The sequence below is a fragment of the Sus scrofa genome, chromosome 10, assembly GCF_054392235.1.
Source record: "Sus scrofa isolate SSC_HxYL_T2T_F1_AM1 chromosome 10, Sscrofa_HxYL_maternal_Yorkshire_Landrace_v2.0, whole genome shotgun sequence".
Classification (NCBI taxonomy): domain Eukaryota; kingdom Metazoa; phylum Chordata; class Mammalia; order Artiodactyla; family Suidae; genus Sus; species Sus scrofa.
Window position 1 is genome coordinate 23,098,783 of NC_139392.1, and position 22,762 is coordinate 23,121,544.

The 22,762-nt window shown below is 41.9% G+C and overlaps 1 protein-coding gene across 23 annotated transcripts in view; it reads right to left on the reverse strand.

The window, feature by feature from the left end:
* DENND1B (DENN domain containing 1B) overlaps positions 1 to 22,762 on the reverse strand; it is a 326,057-nt gene that overhangs the window by 13,467 nt on the left and 289,828 nt on the right. For 18 of the 23 annotated variants that reach the window (XM_084979381.1, XM_084979374.1, XM_084979370.1 and 15 more), the window contains 2 exons: positions 19,656 to 19,712; positions 18,693 to 18,800 (listed from right to left, as the gene is read on the reverse strand). In XM_084979381.1, the coding sequence (XP_084835507.1) occupies positions 18,693 to 18,800; positions 19,656 to 19,712 (165 nt within the window). Of the gene's footprint in view, positions 1 to 1,516; positions 1,698 to 15,169; positions 16,091 to 18,692; positions 18,801 to 19,655; positions 19,713 to 22,762 lie in introns of those variants that run through there. The other 5 variants (XM_084979386.1, XM_084979385.1, XM_084979384.1 and 2 more) reach the window with 2 other exon arrangements.

Genomic DNA, 22,762 nt, shown 5'->3' on the forward strand with positions numbered 1-22,762 from the left:
TAGTAGAAGGAAGGAAAGAGTAAAGATCAGAGCAGGAAAAACAAAACAAAAAACAAACAGAGGCTATACAAACAACAGAAAAGATCAATGAAAAAAGAGCTGGTTCTTTGAAAAGGTAAACGAAATCGATAAGCCTTTGGCCAAACTCATCAAGAAAGAGAGAGGGCCCAAATAAAATTAGAAATGAAAGCGAAACTACAACCAATATAAAGAATCATAAGAGACTCTTATGAACTCTTATATGCCAACAAAGTGGACAACCTAGAAGAAATAAACTCCTAGATACATACAATCTTCCAAGACTAAATGAAGAGGAGCAGAAAATCTACACAGTGAGGAGACTGTCAGGAAAACTGGAAGGTACTGAAATGGGCCCAACGTCACTGGTGTCCTGTCAAGGAATGTGGGCTGTCTGCTGCTGTGGGCTTGTGAGGTGCTCTGAGGTCTGCACATCACAGACACTTTGTAGCCCTGCAGAGACAGAAGGAAGACTGCTAGTGACGCAAGTGCTTCTTGTCCACAGAGATGCAGCTTGTACCACGCGGACTAGTGATGGTTTTGGTGTCTGTAAGCACACACGTTTCAGTTGTCTCAGATGTCGAGGTGTCTGTTCTTTGGATGATCCTTTGCATCAGTCTCTTACATCTTCTTGGTTTACTCTTTAGCTAATGAGCCAAATAAGACAGAGTTCTACCCTTTTATGAAAGATTATTCTTTAAAATAGGCAGTTGGTGTTTTCCTAAATAAATGAATACTTCCATACATAGTAGGGCTATTGGGTACTTGGGTAAATTTAAAGACTGATAAAATAGATAATGTAGAGAAGACAGCATGCTGCTAACGGGCTGTCGGAGGCATGATCAGCATCCACAGGCACAGCGGAGCGTTAGATTCATTCATTCGACAAAGATTAAGCAACTGTCTTTATGTACCAGGCGCTGGGCTACATGCTGGTCTGATGACGACCAAGAACAAGGCTCCCTGACCTCATGGAGATTATAGTCTAGTAAATGAAACATGAGTTAAACTGAATAATCATAAAACTCCAACTGCCGTAACTCTGACTGCCACCAGGAATGTGACCTAGCCCGGGGCGGGGTGGGGGGGTGGTGGGGGTTAAGGGAAGGCTTTCCCTGAAAGATGTTTGAGGAAAAGCTCTGAAAGTTAGCAGGTATTAAGCAGATGACACAAAGAGGAAACGAATGTGCAAAGGTCCTGTGGTGGGACGATCAGGGCAAACACATGGACTCAAAGATGCCAAGGGCACCCTGTGGGTTAGAGCCTGTGTTACAGGGTTATAGAAGGCCCATTAATCCTGCAGTTACCCTTTGGATCACTAGATGGCAGATATACACTAAGAAGGCGCAGGCTGGGTACAGTCACATTTCTGAAGGGTTATGGAAAGTGGGGGCCATCGGAGGTCCAGCAGGAAAAAGTGAGCAGTGAGAAGTAGACGGGGAGACGGAGGCAGGGACAGACCCCGACTGGCGGGTCCCGATGATGGAGAATAACACAAAGCCATCCACTGGTTTTATTTTGTTCCTTCAACAAATATTTGAAGACCTACTGAAAGCTGCGCTGTGTGGTCCTTGAAAATAAGGTAGCAGCCACATCTCATTTTAAAAAAATTCTTTGTATCTCTTCGTGCCACAAACACCCATTAAGCACCTACTATACGTGTGCTACTGTCTTCCGTGCTGTGGGGCATAAAAAAGAAAAGAAAAAGATGTTCTCTCAGGAGTTTCAAAAGACACGGTGAAAATGCCAAAATACTGAATATAGTGAAGCAGTTACACATAAACATAGTCTTTGTATGGATATAACTGCACTCAGGTTTTTGATCACAGATGAAAACTTATATGTGACCATTAATACTGATCATGATTCATGTCAAGGGGTAACATTCCTAAGAAGTAGGTTGCAGACTGATAATATTAACAGCATGGAATTGTAACTGCATCCTATAAATAATGGTAAACTCTGGGACCAGTAAGGAGGTTTGGAAGTTTCTGAATGGTACAGGCTTGGTGCAGCTCTAACTTTAGCCATGGTCATTCATTCACGGTGACCCAGAGGCTGTGCAAACCAGCAAATAACTACTAGCATTTGCACCTCTCTTGGGAGCCAGTGTTACACAAAAAAGGGTACATTTTGTGGATACAATAAGATATCATAAGAAAACAAAATAAGCAGCATTTTCTATCCCTCTAATGCAAAGAATTAAAAATGAGATGGGTAATTACCTGGACGTCACACACCTTGAGCTGGACTCCCACCAGGTTCGACACACACGTAAATGTGAAATAAAAATTTTCCTTCATGGAAATGTAAAATGTCGAATGCACATCTAGTATGTGTGAAAAAGAGATTATTCTGGAAGTAACAAGTACTTGCATAGCAAGGAATGCTTACTGAGAATGTGAAAAATACTATACTAAGGCAGAAAAAGGCTATTGATGTAGGATGAAATCTGTTAGAGACATTTCCTACAAGAGCAGCTCAATCTACGGCGAGACGCTGAGTGAGGCAGACAGAAGGGTCGGAGAAGACCAGCGGAAAGAGCGGACCCACAAGGAGAGCGACAGAGGCAGGCGGCCCAGGCCACAGCACCGTCAAACGTCGTGTGTGACGAGGCGTCAAGAAATGAGTTTGTATGACCTACAACAAGCGAGGTGAGCGTCTTCTTCCTTTTCACCAGCTCGGTTTCCCAAAAGCACATCAGAGCAGAGAACCGTGAGGCTGGTCCCTGGTGCTCCAGGAACCTGTGAACCTTGCAGTTACCACTTCTGTCACTAGAGGGCAGACAAATACTGAGGCAAAATGCTGGGTAAGGTGACATTCATGGGGGTGAAGGGGCCAGGCAGGGAAAAAGAAAGGATATAGAAAGACGAATGGGGAAATACACTTTTTTCGACTTCATAAAATTGAGGTGCTTGTACTGGATCAAGTTTTTGAAAGCAGGTACGCTGTGCTGCTGTCCCCATTTCAGAGCTGAAGTAACTGAGGTCCAGAGTGTAACCTTGCTTATCCAAAGTATAGAGCAACCCCCTGAGCGTATGCATTTTGCAGCCTAAGCCAAAAAATACCTGCATGAAATAACATGAGGACACATTGTAAAGAAAGCTACCACACAGAATTATAATGTCAATACCTTAAAAATACCTGGTGGTTTACAATTTGAAAAGAGGTTCAGAAACGTGGGTTGTAATTTGTATAGATGTTAACGGAAGCACAGAGTGAAAGTGACTTCCCCATGACTGCCTTGCTTCAATGTGTTAGAACGTTTGATACAGCACACTTTAAAGAACGGCTTTACCACAAATGTGGGTGAGCCTTTTCTCGGTTTTATATATTAGGGAACCGAAAGCTTGATGAAGTCAGGTCTCTCGGGCAAGGTTAGATCATGTCAGAGCTCAGCCTCCAACCCGGGTGCTCTGGCTCCCTGATCCCAACTCTTCTCCCCACAATCACACCAGACAGTCAGCCCTCAGAGACGCAGAGGAAATACAGGTCTGAGAATTCACCCGAGACTTGCTCAAAAGGGCAAATTTGAACCTCGTGTTAAAAACAGGTGGTAGTTACAGAATGATCACGGGTGTTGACGTCCAGGTGGGTGAAATGGCAGGCAGGTTAACACACTTTTCTGGAGCTATTTCTGTCAGGGCAAGAGCTTAACATGATGCAAGTTTGGTGAGGTCTGACGAATTCAGGCGATGGAGGCTAAGGAAACAAGACTGAACAGAAGCATCAGAATTCTGTTTCTGAGCAGGTGAGTGCTGTGTGAGATGAGTTCAGGCAGGAAGACTCTGAAGTGGTCCAGACACATCCAAGACCCTTAACCAGCGCTCCCGGTCCACAGCCCCCTCGCCTTCTCTGCCAGCTTTGTTCACTATTCGCTGTCACTCAGCTATCACCTGACACGTACTCTTATGAAAGTGTTTTTTGAACACATTCCTGTCTTAGCAAGTCCTTGACAACAAGAATCCTATCTTTTTAATTACTTTGCTTCTAATTCCGCTCCCATTTTGAATGCAAGACGCAGCAAAAGAATGTCGACTCCCATTCTAACAAAGAGAAAAAAAAGCGGGATGGTCTTAAAAAAAATCCATAAATTTTCTTGAACCTATCAGAATGCTGAGTTGTAACGCAACCAAGTAAAAGGAACTCCACAGAGTTATAAGCCCTTCCAAGGGGAGATAAGAAGCATGAGCTATTTTCATCCTTTCATCTATTTTTTATCCGCGTGCGCACACGCACGTGGCAGGTGGCACATCAACCGGGAAGAAGACGTGCTAGAATGCCATAGTCTTAAAGACCAAGTGTGGACTCGTGCATTGGTTTGGGGGAGCTGGGAGTCTCAAGGACAAGTGGTGTTTGCACTCACAAGCTCTTTACCACACGTAAAATCCTATAATTTCATTTGCCAAGTAAGGCAACTCTAGCAGCCGGCGCGGCAGAGGAGGACTGGGGACCAGAGACGGGAAGCACCCCCTCGGGTGCACGCCTGCAGGAGGGAGAGCCTGCTGCCCACACAAGCACCAAGCCCCAGGGATTGTCACAGCCAGAGCCCTGTGCTGCTGGCAGATCACGGGGGAGGTGCAGAAGCACAACCTCTGTACCCCAGGGACAGGAGGGCACATGGAAACCAGGCAGGAGTCTTCCATCACCAGGGAGGGGCGGGCAGCCTGCAAACAGCCCAAGACCAAGCCCAGATGAGAGGAAGTTTACCTGCAACGGGAAGGAGAGGAGGGGTGCTGGGAAAGCCCCATGCCTGAGCACGGGGGTGCACACGGCCTAAGACAGGAGCTGGACCAGGGCACAGGGAACCCCGGAGGCTTAGGACCAGGTAAGGAGATACAGAAGTTAACTGCTAAGGGAGGGGGTGTAAGCTCTGAGCGACCTACCACGTGGCTGGTGCTGGGGGCGGGGGGACAGGGACTGCTGACAGATGAGGGTGAGGGAGGAACACTCGACAAACCTTCCAGCACTTCCTCAGGAAGCGTGCCACACACAAGGGGACAGCAGCCCTGCAGGCAGCCATGTCCACAGCCAAATCCCCACCCCTTCAACTTGTGATGGATTCAGCCCCTTGTACTAACAGCATCCTGCTATCTCTATTTAACTTATTCTCTGCTGCTCTTTCACATGGGGTTCATCCCTCAAGAACTACCAGATGTGAAAAGTAAGAACAAAGTAAAAAGAAGGACAATATGCGTCAACAGATGGGATGTGTGTCGAGTAGAATGACAGAAAAATTTTAAAAAATGATATAAAAATATTCTTTTGATGGGCTCATGAGCAGATCAATTATCTAAACTGGCATTTCTGTGCTCTAACAATGATTAACTGAAGAAGAAATAAAGACAGTCTCATTTACAGTTGCATCAAAACAACAAAATACGTAGCAATGAATTTGAGGAAGTGAATGATTTATAAGCAAACATTTCAAGACACTGATGAGAGAAACTGAAGAAGATACAAATAAATGGAAAGATATTCTGTGTTCATGGACACAAAGTGTTAACACTGTTAAAATGTCCATATGACCCAAAGCCATCTATACATTCAATGCAATTACTATTGAAATTCTACTGCTATTTTTCATAGAAATAGGAAAAGTAATCCTAATACATGCACAGATCTACAAAAAATCCCAAATAACCAAATCAATCTTGAGAAAGAACAAAGCTGAACCAATGAAGTGGAATGGGCTGCTTTCAAACTATATTACAAAGTTATAGTAATCAAAACAGTATATAGCATTGTATGAAAACAGATACAAGGATCAATGGAACAGAATCACAAGCCCAGAAATAAACCCAAATAAATAAACTTATTGTTAAGTAATATTTGACAAGGGAGTCAATAATATTCAATGCCAGGAGGACAGTCTATTCAATAACTGGTGTTGGGAAAACTGGATAGTCACATGAAAAATAATTAAATTGCATGAATCTAATCTTACATCACTCAGAAAAAGCTAACTTAAAATGGGTTAAGGACTTAAATGTAAGACCTGAAACCATAAAACTCCTAGAATAGAAAACACGGGGAGAGACTCCCTGTCATTAGGCTTGATACCGATTTTGTGGTTATGACAAGCACAAGCTACAAAAGTAAAAAAATCAACAAGTGTGACTACATCAAACTACAGCTCCGATTCAACCCCTAGCCTGGGAACCTCCACATGCCATGGGTGCAGCCCTAAAAAAAAAGAAAGTGGGAGTTCCCATCATAGCTCAGTGGTTAATGAACCCAACTAGCATCCATGAGGACGTGGGTTCCATCCCTGGCCTCATTCAGTGGGTTAAGGATCTGGCGTTGCTGTGGCTGTGGTGTAGGCCAGAGGCTGCAGCTCTGATTTGACCCCTAGCCTGGAAACTTCCATATGCCACCGGTGTGGCCCTAAAAGACATAAAAAGAGGAAGGAAAAAGGAGAAGTGAAAAGGAAGAGTATACAGAGAGGTCAATGAAAGAGAAGTCATTCGGAATTTGTAAATGATAGTCATTTACAAATGCTAAAAGGAAGTAAGTGACCTTGAAAGCAGGCCTAGCACACAGCCATGTTCAGAGGAGGTCCATGGCCTTGACAGCTGCAGAAAGACAGGTAGTTTTTATTGGACTGAATCTGGTATACTCTCCACTATGGTGCTGCCATTTGGTCCACACTGCACTACTAATTGTATTCTTGGAAGCTTATTTTAATGAATATTAAATTGAGAACTATTCTAGAATTAGACTAAAGAAATCTTTGTATTGGATTTTAGAGATGTAATATTTGAAATCAGAACTGACCCTTTTATGAACGTCCTTGTACGGAGGTTAGGAAGTTTCCTTTAGTGGTTCTGACTTCCTTTAGGAAGTTTAGTTTGGCAAAATGAGGTATCAAAATCATTCGGAAATGCAGTACTTCAAAATGCGTTTCTCCACGGTGGATCAGAGACCGTGTAAACACCCCTCCAAGGGCAACACGGTACCAGCCATTCTCAAGGACTCTCCCTCATTGCCGTGGTCAAGGAGAGGAGGTCCCGTCGTTCCCCGTTTCACGTGCGACATGGCTGTGAACTGTTAATGCTTTCCTGAAGCCGCCGTTTAAGGACTGTTCAAATGCCAAGTCATCGTGTTAACCAGAAATATTTAAAATACCAGAAATATTTAATATTTATTGTTTCATTTTCTCTTCTTCGATATTTGAAAATGCAACTTTTTTAACAGAGCGCTTGCAGTAACTTTTCAACTCTGAAAGATTATGAAGTATAAATACAAGAAATTGCATAAGACTATTAAGACATTATTCTCAAAGCTAAATAAATAAATAATTCCCTTGATAAATGGCAAACTGTTTGCAATTTTACCTTTGCTGACAGGATTTCAATATTTCAACATTTTAAAAGGTTTCTTAATACACAAGTCTACTGTATTTTCAATAAAACCTAGAGTTTGATTCCTTTCATCAGCTGATGTGAAGATAACTATTCTAACTGGAGTCAGTGATGAAAAAGTCAACATTGATTAACAGAACCATATCATTGCCTATCATTTTAATAAACTGTGTTTCTAAAAACTACACAGCTATGGATTAAAATGCGTAATTTATAAAATAACTAGAGCTGGATTTTATTTTTCAGATTACCACATCAATGTATCATTAGCATAAATGTGTACGAGTGGACAGAGTCTCCAGATGGTTTCAGGACTGAACGTAGCAAGAATCGTCACAGAAACTGCAACTGTATTTTGGTCTCAAAAGCGTTGTTTTACTAATGTCACAGACACTGATGAAGGCAAAGAGGCAAGAGCATCCTGCAAATAACCAGGATGAGACTCGAATGTTAGAAAAACTATAAGAACTTCCAGAGAAGGCTGCATATACAAAACAGTCCTATTTTGTAACTTCAGATATTTATGCTATTATGCTAACACTTTATGTTCCATATCAGGAACCATAACCATGCGTAAGAGACTTAAACCCAGGTCAAATTATAATAAGATTCTTGTAGTTACACATCTATTGACATTCCTGGCAATTTCTCTCTCGGGAGAACCAGCAGCGGCAGTAACCCCTACAAAGACAAGACTGGCTTTTCCTTTCATCAACGCTACCACTGATCTCTGACCAACCTTAAAGGCAGGTCTTATACACAGAACAGGAAGAAAACCATCCTTTCCGTATCCCAGGACACCTGGGAGGAAATAAGAATCTGTCTATAAAACTTGGGTCCTTCTGGAATACCTGCTGTTAATGTCCCCAAAAGCTCCTAAAATAATTAAAGATGTAACAAGAAAAACTCTCACAAAGTTCAACAGAAAGATAGTAGTGCTGCGACTGATTACTGATGTAAAGTCTAGAATGGTAGTAGTATATTTACTAAGTGAAAATTTAAGTATCTGTTTTTGTTTCAAGACTTGGTGATAAATGACAGAGCCCTTTGTGGCAATAAATATGAAGGGAAAAATGATAACATTCAAGAGGTACATTTCAGCCTAAAAACCTCTCAGAAAATAGAGGGAGCATGTTTACACATGTCTGTTGAATACACTAGGTTTTGTGTGGCAGAGCTGAACATTTTAAAATTGAAGTCCTGGGAGTTCCCGTCGTGGCTCAGTGGTTAACGAATCTGTCTAGGAACCATGGGATTGCGGGTTCAATTCCTGGCCTTGCTCAGTGGGTTAACGATCCGGCGTTGCCGTGAACTGTGGTGTAGGTTGTAGACACGGCTCGGATCCCGCGTTGCTGTGGCTGTGGCGTAGCCTGCGGCTACAGCTCCGATTCGACCCCTAGCCTGGAAACCTCCATATGCCGAGGGAGCGGCCCAAGAAATGGCAAAAAGACAAAAATGAATAAATAAATAAAAATAAAATTGAAGTCCTGGCCAGCTGCTCAAAGAAGGAGTTGGTTTTGAATTATGTCTTTGAAGGAATAATGTTCCTGGGAAATTCCATGACGATGTAAATGTCTCATATGTGCATTGTGTTTCTAAAAGAGAAAGGCACATTTTCTAATGATAGATTTTGTCTGGTGCAAACATCTTTCAAGGAAAGGAAATATTCCATCCTGCTCACTAGAGGGCACCCTTGCAATCCATAACTGGGGTTTGGGGGAGGCGGGTGGTGGGCCACAGATTTATGATCAAATTTGACATGTTGGAAATACTATTTCAACAGAAAACAACAGGGGAAAATAACTTTAAGACAGCAAGATGGTACCCCTATTTTCAAACTGGACTTAAATGATCAATTTTATAAATTAGTGACATGAGTATAAAGTAGACTAAATACACGTTATGTGACAAAGTGACCTTTTGGACAAAGGTTGCTAAACCCTGTTTTCGTTAGGCAGTATTTTTGTCTGCAACTTTTATGAGAAACACATTTACCTAAATTACTTTAAAAAACATTTCATCATTTGAAATTCATATTTTAATACTTCACTAATACTTTCTGATCTCTTTATTTCAACGTTTTAGCTTAACTGTAATAACAGGATTCTCAATAGTAAGCCAAAGTAAACAGGGATAAAATAAAGTACGTGGGGTTTTTTGTTTTGTTTTGTTTTTTGGCTTACCACAATTTGGTTAAACTCTGATTATTTTGTAAGATTTATGTTAAGTGTTTTTTCCAATTTTCTGGACCTCCTCCTTCACATGCACATTCCTCCCCCTTCTCTGAGGTCACAGTTATTTTTCTCATTGTGATTTACGGTCATTTTTTTCTCGGTCAGAAGTGTAAAGCAATGACTGTGCATTTCTTTCCTGACGACCACTACAGCAATATTCAACGGACTGTATTTTCAAAAGATCCCAACATGTGTGTCACTTTCTGAAATCTGTTGTGTCACCTGAACAAGAAACACTATCCTTAATTACATGCATTTTATTCCCAGGTTCTACTTAATTTGAATGAAAAAACAGTATGTCACAAACATAATACTCTAAACCACCTTACTGGGTGTGAATATCCCTTTACTATACTTAGGAACTAAATAATTTAGAGAATCTAGGTTTTTATAAATTTCACAGGAACAATTTCATTGTAAGTATTTTATTTTTGTTATTGATCACACCTGCAGCATGTGGAAGTTCCCCGGCCAGGGATCGAACCCATGTCGCAGTTTCAGCCGTGCCACAGCAGCAACAACACTAGATCCTTAACCCTCTGCACCATAAAGGAACTTCCGGAAGTATTTAAAATATGTGATTTGCTATCAGAAAAAACATAAACTACCTGATTGCTCACATTTAAAAGATGCTTAATACTGGTATTCCATTCAAATGTGGCTTTGAAATGTCTTACTTGCAAGTCTCTACCTGTCAGAAAGGCATGTAGAATTTCTAAGCACACACTTTAAAGATGAAATTACATTGCTCATCAGTTATAAAATGAGCTCACTGCTGTTGTGCTGTATTCCAAATCAGTATGATTTATAAACCAATAAATACATAAGGACTCAAAAAGAATAGTTTCATTTGAAGTGCACATATCACCTCACATAATGGGTAAAAAACGGAAAAATCACATAGACCATTTTTTATGATACAAACATCTTCATTTCTGAACTCAAAAGGACAATTGGTCTACATGTGAATGCATATGAAAAATAGGATAAATGGCCACTAGTTTCATACTACTTGGTCTTATTAGGAGAAACTGAGGACTGCACATATTTCTATTTGTAAACATCGTATTTGGTTTGTTAAAGTCTTGACCACATTCCAAGTGTGAGTATTTATCAACAGTTGCACACTTTATTTTATGGTACAAATGCAAAAATAACTCCATTCATATTTTCTCATGCAGCTTTTACATAATTAATTGGATAGTTTGAAAATAAAGCTGAGTGGATTGCTCCTTGTCTCAGACATGAAATAGTTAAGAGTGATACGTGTGCCAGGGTTTTAATGGGGCTTAACAACAAAAAGCTTCAATCCTCCACTTTCACTAGGTTTGGCTGCAGTGGTTTTGCTTGCTTAGGGCCATCCATCTGTTAATGCTGACTTGTATGTAACACAGCTCTGCTCCCGCTCAGCGTTCACTAGTGTGTGTGTGTGTGTGTGTGTGTGTGTGTGAGAGACAGAGAGAGAGATGGAGACATGCAGACAACACATACATATTACAATTCCTTAGAGTACATTAAGAATGGCTAATATTACCAAACATGGAGCAGTATCTTAGGTTCATATTAATTTTGCTCGTTAACTTCTCATTCTTAGAAAATTCCAATACATTTTTACATGTAAATATTGTAAAACAATGTTAGATGACACACAGTCTAGAGATTGTTCACTAAGTCTATGGTGTTTTGTTCTCGATTGATGAAAGAAAGTAAGTATGCAGTCAAGATTAAACCAGTTCTGCACACCGTGACCAGTGGCGGTGTTCTCCCTGGACCCCAGCGGCCCTGTTTTCAGGGAAATGAGAGGACAAGCCTTTCCCTGGAGTCCTGTTAGGCCGGGGCCGCTGCTGCAACTGTCATCTTTACACAAAAGGGAAAGGGTTGGGTTTTACAAATGTGAAGCCTAATTGGGAGCTCTTCATGGCTGTACCCTTGACATTTATTTAAGCCTCATCAACAAAACGGGAAATAACCATACTAATTAGCCGACCAACACACACAAGTACGGTTTGTTGGGAGCAGATAGAGATTCACAATCTATTTCAAAAATAAGCTAAGTAATGGAACATAAGTGTAAAACAGTATTTTCATGTCTGTTCTTTTCTATAGTACATCAGATTACAAAAGTTTATTTTTTTACTTTAAAATACATTCTTGGAATTTAAATGACCAAAGTATATTTTTCTCTTTTGAAAAATGGATGAAAATAAAGTGTTTCATTTACACAAGTCTAGCTGGAAAAACTGGAAATGTCAAGTTCTTTATACAGCGAGACTGACTTCTCAAATGGACAAGCTAACAGGCCAGGAATGGGATGAGTCGAGTCCATGATCTTTATTTAGATAAATATTTGTATGACAATAAAATGGCATATTTAAGTCTTATAAAATTATAAGTGGTTTCTTGGTTTAAAAAAAATCTGTATTATTTCTTTCCAAATCATAAACTGGGATTAAAGGTATCTCTGCTTAGAATGAAGACAATTTTAGGGTCCCCAGTGCTTCACCAACTGCAGGATTATTAGTGACCAGAAATAACTGAGGCAAAGTAGAAGAGAGTCAGATGCTGCCGCTGCTATAAAAGACCTAAAGCTCAAGGTAAGTGTGTTTCAGCAGAGCTGGCAATTACTGCCTACTGTGTGGCAGACGTGCTACATACATTGTCTATAATGCCTACTGTGTGGCAGACGTACTACATAGTCTATAATGCCTCCTGTGTGGCAGATGCATTATATACATTGTCTATAACGCCTACAGCCTCCTAGGAAATGACATCTATTGTTACTACCACTTCACAGATGTGGAAATTCAGGAATATAAAAATGTAGTTGTGTTTGCTCCATACTCTGTGCTTGTACCTTCTCCAATGTCAAGTCTTTCTGGCTGTAAACTCCATACCTTTGCCTCCAACAGCCCTCTTGTGGGTTTTTTTTTTTTTTTAATTAATTTTGTCTTTTTGCCTTTTTGAGGGCCATTCCCGAGGCAAAGGGAGGCTCCCAGGCTAGGGGTCGAATCGGAGCTGTAGCTGCCGGCCTACACCACAGCTCACGGCAACGCCAGATCCTTAACCCATTGAGCAAGGCCAGGGATCGAACCCACAACCTCATGGTTCCTAGTCAGATTCGTTAACCACTGAGCCACAAAGGGAACTCCTTGTGGTTTTTTTGTTCATTTGCTTTTTAGGGCTGTACTCACGGCATATGGAGGCTCCCAGGCTAGGGGTCGAATCAGAGCTGCAGCTACCAGCCTACACCACAGCTACAGCAACACCAGATCTGAGCTGCATCTGCCACCTACACCACAGCTTGCTGCAATGCTGAATCCTTAACCTACTGAGTGAGGCCAAGGATCAAACCCGCATCCTCATGGACACTATGCTGGGTTCTTAGCCTGCTGAGCCACAAGGGGAACTCATCTAACGGCCCTCTTCTACGAGCACTCTGCTTGATGCAGAGGCAGGAAGTGGTGGCGAATACGGGCCGACATTCCAGAAATCAGTCTGTTTTCTCTGCAGTCCTTACTCTGCTATTTATTATCTGCAGAACTTTGGGGACTTTTTAAAAAAATTTCATTGAAGTAGAGTTCGCTTAAATGTCATGTTTCTGCTATACAGCAATGTGATTTAGTTATACGCACTCATATTCTTTTACACTATGGTTTATTATAAGATACTGAATATATTCTCTGTACTATACCATAGGCCCTGTTGTTTATTCATTTTATTTATTTATTTTTATTTATTTGTTGTTGTTGTTGTTGTTGTTGTTGTTGCTATTTCTTGGGCCGCTCCCACGGCATATGGAGGTTCCCAGGCTAGGGGTCGAATCGGAGCTGTAGCCACCGGCCTACGCCAGAGACACAGCAACGTGGGATCCGAGCCGCGTCTGCAACCTACACCACAGCTCACGGCAACGCCGGATCGTTAACCCACTGAGCAAGGGCAGGGACCGAACCCGCAACCTCATGGTTCCTAGTCGGATTCGTTAACCACTGCGCCACGACGGGAACTCCCTATTCATTTTATTTAAAACAGTTTGCATCTGTTAATCCCAAACTCTCAATCACTCTCCCATACCCCCTCCTTCTTGGCAACCACAGGTCTGGTCTCAGTCTGTGAGTCCGTTTCTGTTTTATAAATTAAGTTCATCTGTGCCATATTTTAGATTCCACACGTAAGTGATATCTTAGGGTGTTTGTCTTTCTGACTTACTTCACTTAGTGTGATGATCTCTAGGTCCATCCATGTTGTGCAAATGGCATTCTTTCTTTTTTATGGCCAAGTAGTATTCCACTGTATATATGTACCATATCTCTCTTATCCATTCATCTGTAGATGGCCATTTAGGTTGCTTCCATGTATTGGCTATTGTATATAAGGCTGTATGAACAGAGGGGTGCATGTATCTTTTGAATTATAGTTTTGTCTGGATATATGTCCAGGAGTATGGTTACTGGATCATGTGGCAGTTCTATTTTTAATTTCTTAAGAACCTCCATTCTATTTTCCATAGTGGTTGTACCAATTTATATTCCTACCAATGGTGCAGGAAGGTTCTTTTTTCCACACTCTCTTCAGCATTTATTGTTTGTGGACTTTTAAATGATGGCCATTCTGACAGGTGAGAGGTGGTACCTCATTGCAGTTTTGACCTGCATTTCTCTAATAGTGACATCTCCTCATGTTGGGCACATTTCTTAATCCCTTTGCTCCTCTGTTTCTACATCTGAAAAATGGGGGTAATAGGTCCCACTCTGCTTGGGTTGTTGGGAGTTTTCAGTTAATCACGTAGGACACACAAACATACACAGCTTGTTAATCAAGGAACTGTCTCTTTTCCTCATGTTCTCCCAGGTTTCTCTAGGGCACTTTAATATTATTTCAACTCCATAACAATTGAGAAGTAAGAACATACAAATTATTTGGATCACCAGATCCCATAGGTCCCTAGAGAATCTTGCTTTCAGGTAACTGAATTTACCAATAGCAAGTCTACTAAGAGAATCTGGTTATGCAAACCATCAGTTATAAGACAGGACCCAGGACATGTTCCTTCTGAGAGGCCAGACTGACGTGAGTGAGAGAAGGAAGGAAAGAGCGTATTCCGAGTTTATTTCTGCTTGTAGCCTTTTTCAATTTTTTAAGCAGCTCTCAACTCTCACGTGAAAGCTAAGCCAACGGCGAGAAAGCTGAGGGGTCTCCCAGAGGTTCTGACCTGCCTGAGTGTTTTATATTACAGAGACCTCAGGGGAGAGACCAAACAAAGAAAACCGACTCCCGTTTCCTAAAACAGGGTCCGCGTCTCACCAGGTACATCCTCCCTTCTCCCCCCTGCTGTGAGCTCTGGCCCTGACGTCATCTGTGCACCCAGCCCTGCTTCCTGGGTGGTGTGCACCTCCAAACAGCTTTTTAATCTTTGAGCATCGTGAATCCAAGGGAGCTGTGTTTGTTCTCTTCACTGTGGCTGCTAAGCAAGGGCAGGGCCTTAGCATCTTACTGCACTTCCTTCCTCTCTGCTTTGAAGCTCATCTAAGTAAATGAATTTTAATTCTTTGATTCTTTGTAAGATATAAATTTATTTTTGGAAATAGTCAGAATATAAATAAATAGATAAAAATTAGTGTCTCTGACATATTTCTTGACATCTGCATTCTTTCTTTAACCACATCTAACTAGTCCCAGGATTGCATCTATATTTAATTGAAAATCTTAATGTGCTCAGACCCCAATATGATCACACTTGGAGAGAGAGGAGTAGAACTTATGGATTTTGGAATCATCATAAAACAATATGCACATGGATGGCTCTAGCATCAGCTGTCTCCTCCACCATGTACTGGATGAGATTTTGATTACATCAATGTAACTGGATTATCTCCAAAAAGTGAACCAAGGAACTTCTGCAATGTGAGACCACAAAAAAGGCAGTAGACGATCTATGCCTGATCCTTCTTGATTTCTTTGCCCAAATGCAAATACTGTATTCTAAGCTGACTTTGCTGAGCTCCTTTTTTGGGTAAGTGGTTCATCTCTCCTGGGAGAACAGAAGACCTCTGCGGTCAGCTGACTTTCAACTTGCCATGCTTCGGATTTGCGGAACAAAGATCTAGCCTTTGACTACACAAAAACGTAGATTTTTCTTTTTTCTCTTCTTTTGCAAAGATGATTTTTTAAAGGCAAAGAGCATTATACAATGAGAAACAGTAGAAGTCTCTGAGATGTTGTCACAGTCCTTAAAGCCCCTTCTCTGAGATGTGCTGTCCCTGTTCCCACTTAGTAGCCTCCCAGCATCGTGGGCACACGGTCCGCTTCCTGCTTCCTTGGCCAGGGACAGAACCTAGGATTAACGCCCAACTCGGGGGCCGATGACGTTCTTCCATGAGCAACTGGCTTTGGGAGTCGTGGTCCACTTCCAGGAGCTGTTTGAACTGAGGGGCTGCAAGCCCAGTGACGGGGCGCAGAGAAGTGGAGAAAGCCAGTCTGCAGGATGTATGGAGAGAACAGAGCAGGTGGGAGCGACAGAGAGAAGATCGAGGGCGGTGGTGTGGGGTGGGGGATGCTCTCCGTTTTTTAGCTCCAGTCCTACCAGAGGCCTCATACACCCCTGCACTTGCAGGTCCCAAGGAACATCTGTATCCTTGTAATAAACACCCTGCTGTTGCCTTATCTCACTTGAGTGTGTTTGCTAACATTATGAAACTAAATAATTCAAATCAGGGATTAGAGGACAGCTTCAGTTTGAATGCACCATGATCTGCTTTCACAAAGAAGCTGCTGACCACAAGTAAGCTCTCATTTCAGAGCCCTGTAACTGTCGGCTCAAAGAAGTAAAATTAGTGTTGTAAGAAAGCATGTATTCTGGCAGCTTTGGGGGAAAAAAGTTAAGGGTGAAAAGCAGCAAGGGAAAAAACTGGCAAAGGGCCCCAAGTGTACTTCTTTGGACTAGTGTGTATGTGAGTCTAAAACTAAGCAATCAAATGTCAGTTATAGAAAAACTATTCACAAAAGCAAAAGATTAAATTATAACAAATACTGGGTTACACATGGTTGGAAATATAAACTAAAAAAAACCCCCAAAACAACGAGCTCTTAAAATACATATACCCAGATGTATACACCTATTTATGTAATGGGGCACCTGCACACACAGAAACATATATACTTGGTCTGCATATTGCCCGAACCTCAGGTATTTATCACTGGAAAAGTAAAGACTGTTATTCAGACACTGTCAATATCTGACAATAAATCTAAATATGCTGGTTTAACAAATTCCTATATACCAAGTAGGAAAATCATACTGTAACTCTTAAAGGAGTAAGCCCAGCTCCTATTAATTCTCAGCAAAGGCATCATGTCATGTCTACCTGAAAACTATAAAATGCTAACGAATGAATGCAGATAACTGAACTCATGATACTGTAGTAAACAGCCAGGATACGTATGCAGTAAATGTAACCTATTCTTCTGTAAGGTTTTCTATCTCTAATATAATTCTCTCTCCCTCAGAAACTGGGTCTCTGGGAATTCAAAGAAAACAAACAGAAATCAGTAATATATTTTATAATTAAGTTATCATAAAAATATTATGCCACTTAAAGAAAGATTTAAAAATTTAAAAATGAGAGACTAAACATAATTTTAACTTAAAATGGACATTTAGGACAGGGATTTCTCAAATTTAAGGGTTTTCTTTTGATCTTAAAGCATCCTACAGGTAAGAAAGATCCCAGTTCTTTTTTACATAAAAATCTACTTAACATAATAAATATAACCTAAGTGCTCCAATATTAAGTCAGTAAACATTTTGGAAAAAAATTTAAGATGTCAAAGCTTGAGAACAGACAAACAGGAAATGCGCATCCTAGCGATGATGAGAGAAAAATTAAGACACTGATGGCAAATCCATCATTAAATTGACAAGTTAATAAGTGTTTTCTGGGTCACGGCAGTAGCCAGAAAAGGTGCCAACACCTGTGGAGTAATTATTTCATTGAACATACAACCAGCATGCACTACCAATGTGAAAATGTAAGCCTAACAAATGGATAAATCACAGAGAAGGCACTGTGTATGTTATAAAAGTAGCCCCCTGCAGCAGAGATTTTTTAATGTTTTTCCAAAATACCTAGAATAGTAACCTGGTACGTAACAGCTATTGAATGACTGAACAAATGGGTTTTCTTTTCAAAGGCCAAGGTTTTAGCACAGCTCTCCCGCCCTCTCCTCATTCCTAAAGACACATGAAGTACCACAGGGCCAACTGCTCCTGAGTGTTCACCTCCAGGAAAGCTGAGCACAGGAGGCAGGGTGGCATCCTGCTCTGCCGCTAACCAGCTAGGAGACCTGAGGCTGGTCACGTGACCATGCTGCCTGCCAACTTCCTCATCTGTAACTTGGTGACTGCAATAAAGGGAGCTTTGCAGCTGCTCCCGGTGCTATGATTTTGCAACTGTAATCTACTCAAGAATTCCTTTTAAAAGCTAGTGTTCTTTTTTTTTAAGATTGCTTAAAATATGGTTTAATGTATACAAATTATGCTGCCTTAAGACCTACAGAAACATACTTATGATGCAAAATCAGACACACAATATAGCTATGATTATGGACATTTTCCTACTTTAGGACAATCGTTTAAGTCGCATTAGATATAAGCAGAAGCTTTAAATGTTTATAGCAAATAAAATATCTAATTTTAGAAATTTTAGAAATTTTACAGAAAGACAGACAAGCATTACTTTCTATTCTAATGTCTATCGATCGCTTTATGGTCAAACCCCCATGTATGAGTTCCACCTTATTTTTGCAGTAAAGGAAATCATTGTGAAGCTGTCCGCACTCCAGGACAATCACGTCTCCCTCACTGGGCCATGAGCCCTACAAGAACGTCACCTGGTACCTGGAACACTGGGCCCCCAGTCCCCCTGCACCTGCCCAGACACCACCCATGTATCTCCTGGACCCTCATCACAGAGTTTCTTATCATATGATCAAAAGTTAATGAGTCCAACATTGTTCCCAAAGAATCCACTGGAATTACGTAACTTCCGAATCTGGGAGAGCGGAGGGGAAGTAAGCTTACCTGCGTGAGCTTACGCCTTGTTAGGTTTCCTCCCTTCTCACTGTGTAACGTGTACACTGGCATATATTGGACAGAACCAGAACAAGCCCCATAATCGTCCTCATTTTCCTGCACACGAGGAGACAGACAAGCAGTCACTTTAAAATACTCATTGTATGAGCAAGGATTTTTCACTGATAGAGTATCTCATACAGATGCAAATAACAAAGTAACACTTGAGGTATACATTAAAAAAAAAAAAAAAAAAAAAAACCTCCTTAGGAAGAAAATGCATTTTTCTACATTATGAATGAATAATTTCCAAAACAATCTCGGAGTCTTCTGAATAGTCTGAATAAAATGTACACGAAGATCATTTACTCTCCACTACTATAAGAAAAGTTTTAAATAGTATCTTTTCTCTCTGGAGGTAGAAATTCAAAACAACTAACAAAAATCTGCAAAAACCTAACATGTGATCAAGTCAAACAGACATGTACATACACATAGTCACATAGATGCAATATCCACAGATTCAAATACGCATCCTCAAATACGATCTTTTGCAAATTAAGAACATGCTTCAATTTAAAGTAGCTCCTATCGGAAAGATTCTATAAAACCAAACGATGGCATTCCTGCCTTATTTTTGCATCAATAATCATCTTTAAAAAAAAATTCTCAGCTCGAAGCAAGAATTTCAATTGTGATATCAAGCCAATCAACTTTATGAAAACATACATCCTGTTAAAGCATCTTTGAAGATCTCCGTAGCGCTGTGATAAAATATGCAGACAAGAAAGGGACTGTTCAGTGGGTGCATAGAGGATGGCAGAGAGTTGCCAGAGGGCTTGTTATGAAAAATACATCCTTGAACAAAGGGCTAAGCATATTTCAAAAGTCATTAAAAACACAAATCTCGTGTGATTTGTAAAGGAGAAGCTTCAAACTAACGCGAGAATGAAAAGCGGCTCCGGGACGTACCTTGTGTCTCAGCTTACTCTTCACCTCCTTTATGCCCTGCTTGGCGTGATTCTTCGCCTACAAAACGAGAACACCAGCGTCTGGATCAGTGTGGTTCTACTCCACTGGAAAAGCACACGCGATCTCATGTCATGAAAACTGCTAGCTGCTCGTATTAGCGAAGGAACAAACTGCAAACTAAAACTCCCGTCTTAGGGCTACATACCCCCAGCAGGACGCTACTCAGCGAGGTGCGGAAAGCGAGCTGCTTAGTTTCTGTTTGCACGGGAATTGCACAAAGGCCAGGGGTGTTCAGCCTAGTCTGCCTCCTAAACTAAAACGCAAGCGTCACCCAGGTTACTCTGCCCGGTCATGATGCGGATCTGTGACTAAATGCGGGGTAGGGAGGGGAGAGAGCACATCACAGCAGCAGGGTATCTGGGCAAAGGTTTGGACTTGAAGAACGTCAGGTCACGTTACAAAGAGCTCTTATGCCAATGTTGCCGTGAGCTGTGGTGTAGGCTGCAGCCGCACCTCAGATCCCAAGTTGCTGTGGCTGTGGTGTAGGCCAGCAGCTACAGCTCCGATTCGACCCCTAGCCTGGGAACCTCCACATGCTACAGCAGGTGCGGCCCTAAAAAGAAAAAAAATAAATAAAGGGCTTTTACAGGCAGATGCAAGCCTTCATTAGCAGAGCTATCTTAATGGTGTGCCTATTTCATATACAGGTTTCCTGGAAAAAAAATGAGAAGTCATTTGACAATTTAAAGGCTACACTCATGTTCCACAGGGAGTCCGGGTCCAGCGCTGGGGTCTGTGAGGTCCCGCTGTGGCTCCTGGGGGCTATGACTTAAATGAAGACCGGTGGGGACTTTCAGAAACGTGCAGTCTTTGCTCCACCAGAAATTCCCACTCACAGGAGAAGAGAAAAGAAATTCATACCTGCTTTGTGATTCCTCAGCTTTGACTGCGTGCTGGGCACAAAGCACGCTTTATCTCACAGAATCACCCCAACTCTATGAGGTCAGTACTATTATTATTACATTTTCCAAGTAAGGACGGATTCTCGGAGGCTATCAAGTCCACCTGGATCATCCATCCAGACCTAAGGCCAACTTCTGCCCGTCTCACGGGAGAAGGAGAAACGACAGTTTTGAACCTAAGGCTCAGGAAAGAAAAGGCACGTGGGTCCCTTTCTACACAGGGAGACGCAGGCCGTGCAGACTAAGCCAAGCTGCTTCTGGGACATCTTCCAAGGGTCACTGTGGGAAGGGCCGTACTTCCTTCCTGCTAATCTCTGTCACACGCAGCAGGGTATTTGAAATACAGGTCGTGCTCAAGAAATGTTTGGAACTGGACAATCATTTCATAAATGAGGCCAAACCAAGACATGAGACACAGTAAAAGATAACCTAAAAAGCCAAGTAACACTCAATTACCTTTCCGTGGTTCTTTAGAATCAATACATTCTACACGGGCATTAGTTTAGTGGTAAAGCCACTGAACCGATCTGAAGGTCCTAGGTTAGTCTCCATATCCACGTTAGGTAAAAAGGCATAGCTACAGACACACGAGAAAAGTTCCTGTTCCCATCGCTTCACATCTGTACCTATCGCTACTCACATGTAGACTGTATTCTAGTTTCCCTGAATATCCCCTTTTCTTTCCAAGCCGCACAGGGTTCACACCACTCATCTTTGTGGATGCTCCTCAATGCAGAGCCGGGTGGTGTCAGTCACCGCCCGGGATCCCTGGGTTGATTCACTTTCAGGCCTGCCACCTGCTCCTCTGCTGACCTCTCTGAGACCATCCAGAAGGCGGGCTACGGGCGCTCCACCCTTTTCAGTTCACCAAGTGGTAACACCAACAAACAAGCATTCTCGGCAGAAAAGCACCCAGCAAATGGCCTTGGCTAATCACTGAAAATGCAAAGACCTAACAAGAAAGTTGACTCAGAAAAACCTTTTGGTCCAATCAAATACGTATCCACTTTGCTGTTGGTTTTAGATTTCTAAGAAAGTGTGTATGTCAGCTCGAGTTTCCTTTACGGCCCCTTGTAAGCGTGGAAAAACATGAGCACAGAAAAAATGTTCTAAGCCTAGAACAAAATCATGAGTCCCCTCGACAAATACGAATCCAGGGCTTCCGTGGGACACCGAAAGCACGCAGCAGAGTGAGCAGCACGACTACAGAAGCGGGGCCAGTGCGGCTCCACCACCAGAACCCGCACTGAGCCTAGTTCACCACCATCATCTGCTGAACGAACAGACTGTTAAAAACGTGGTTCCCAGGTTTTTTAAATGTACTGTCTATAGAAAGTCAAGGTCAGTACATTCTGTTACATTCATACAAGAGAAACAGCAAGTTTTGTTCGCAGCCATTGGCGGTCAAAGGAGGAAATGCAGAGTTCATACTTCAGAGGGCGAGCAGGCTCGAGAGATGAAGGGGGCACAACTCTGAAGGTCACACATCGACTAACTGACATGTCCCAAACCTCCCGATTCATGGACGACGTGATCACCAGGCACATGATGAAAGTGATGAGTATATTCTAAATAGTCTGCCTGGAATTAATTTAGGGAACAACCCTCCAAAGAGCAGACTTTTACATCTGGAAGTATTTTATTGTTCTGCAGAGCAGGGTTCAAGATAAAATACTCTACTGATGATAAGGACAAAAATTTCAATAACAAATGAGGTTTTGGACATGTCTGCTTGATCTCTGTGATCTTATGGAAGAAATGTGTGAAATGAAGGAGAACACATATTTGGCAAAACAATACAACTTCTCAGAGCTTGAAGGAAAACTTTGTTTGTTCAGGAATCAAAATGAAGGGTACATGGAGCACCTACTGTGGTGCGACAGGGTCTGCAGTGTCTTGGGAGCACTGGGAGTGGGTTTGATCCCTAGCCCTGCACAGTGGGTTAAGGAGCTGGTGTTGCAGCAGCTGTGGCTTAGTTCACGGCTGTGGCTCGGATCTGATCCCTGGCCTGGGAGCTCCATATGCTACAAGGCGGCCAAAAAAAAAGGGGGGGGGTGCTTGAGCATGATACCTTTTTCAGAATCTTATCTCTGGGAAACAAGACTCTCCATTAGTCTGACTTGTCACACGGCAGCTGTGTGCTGT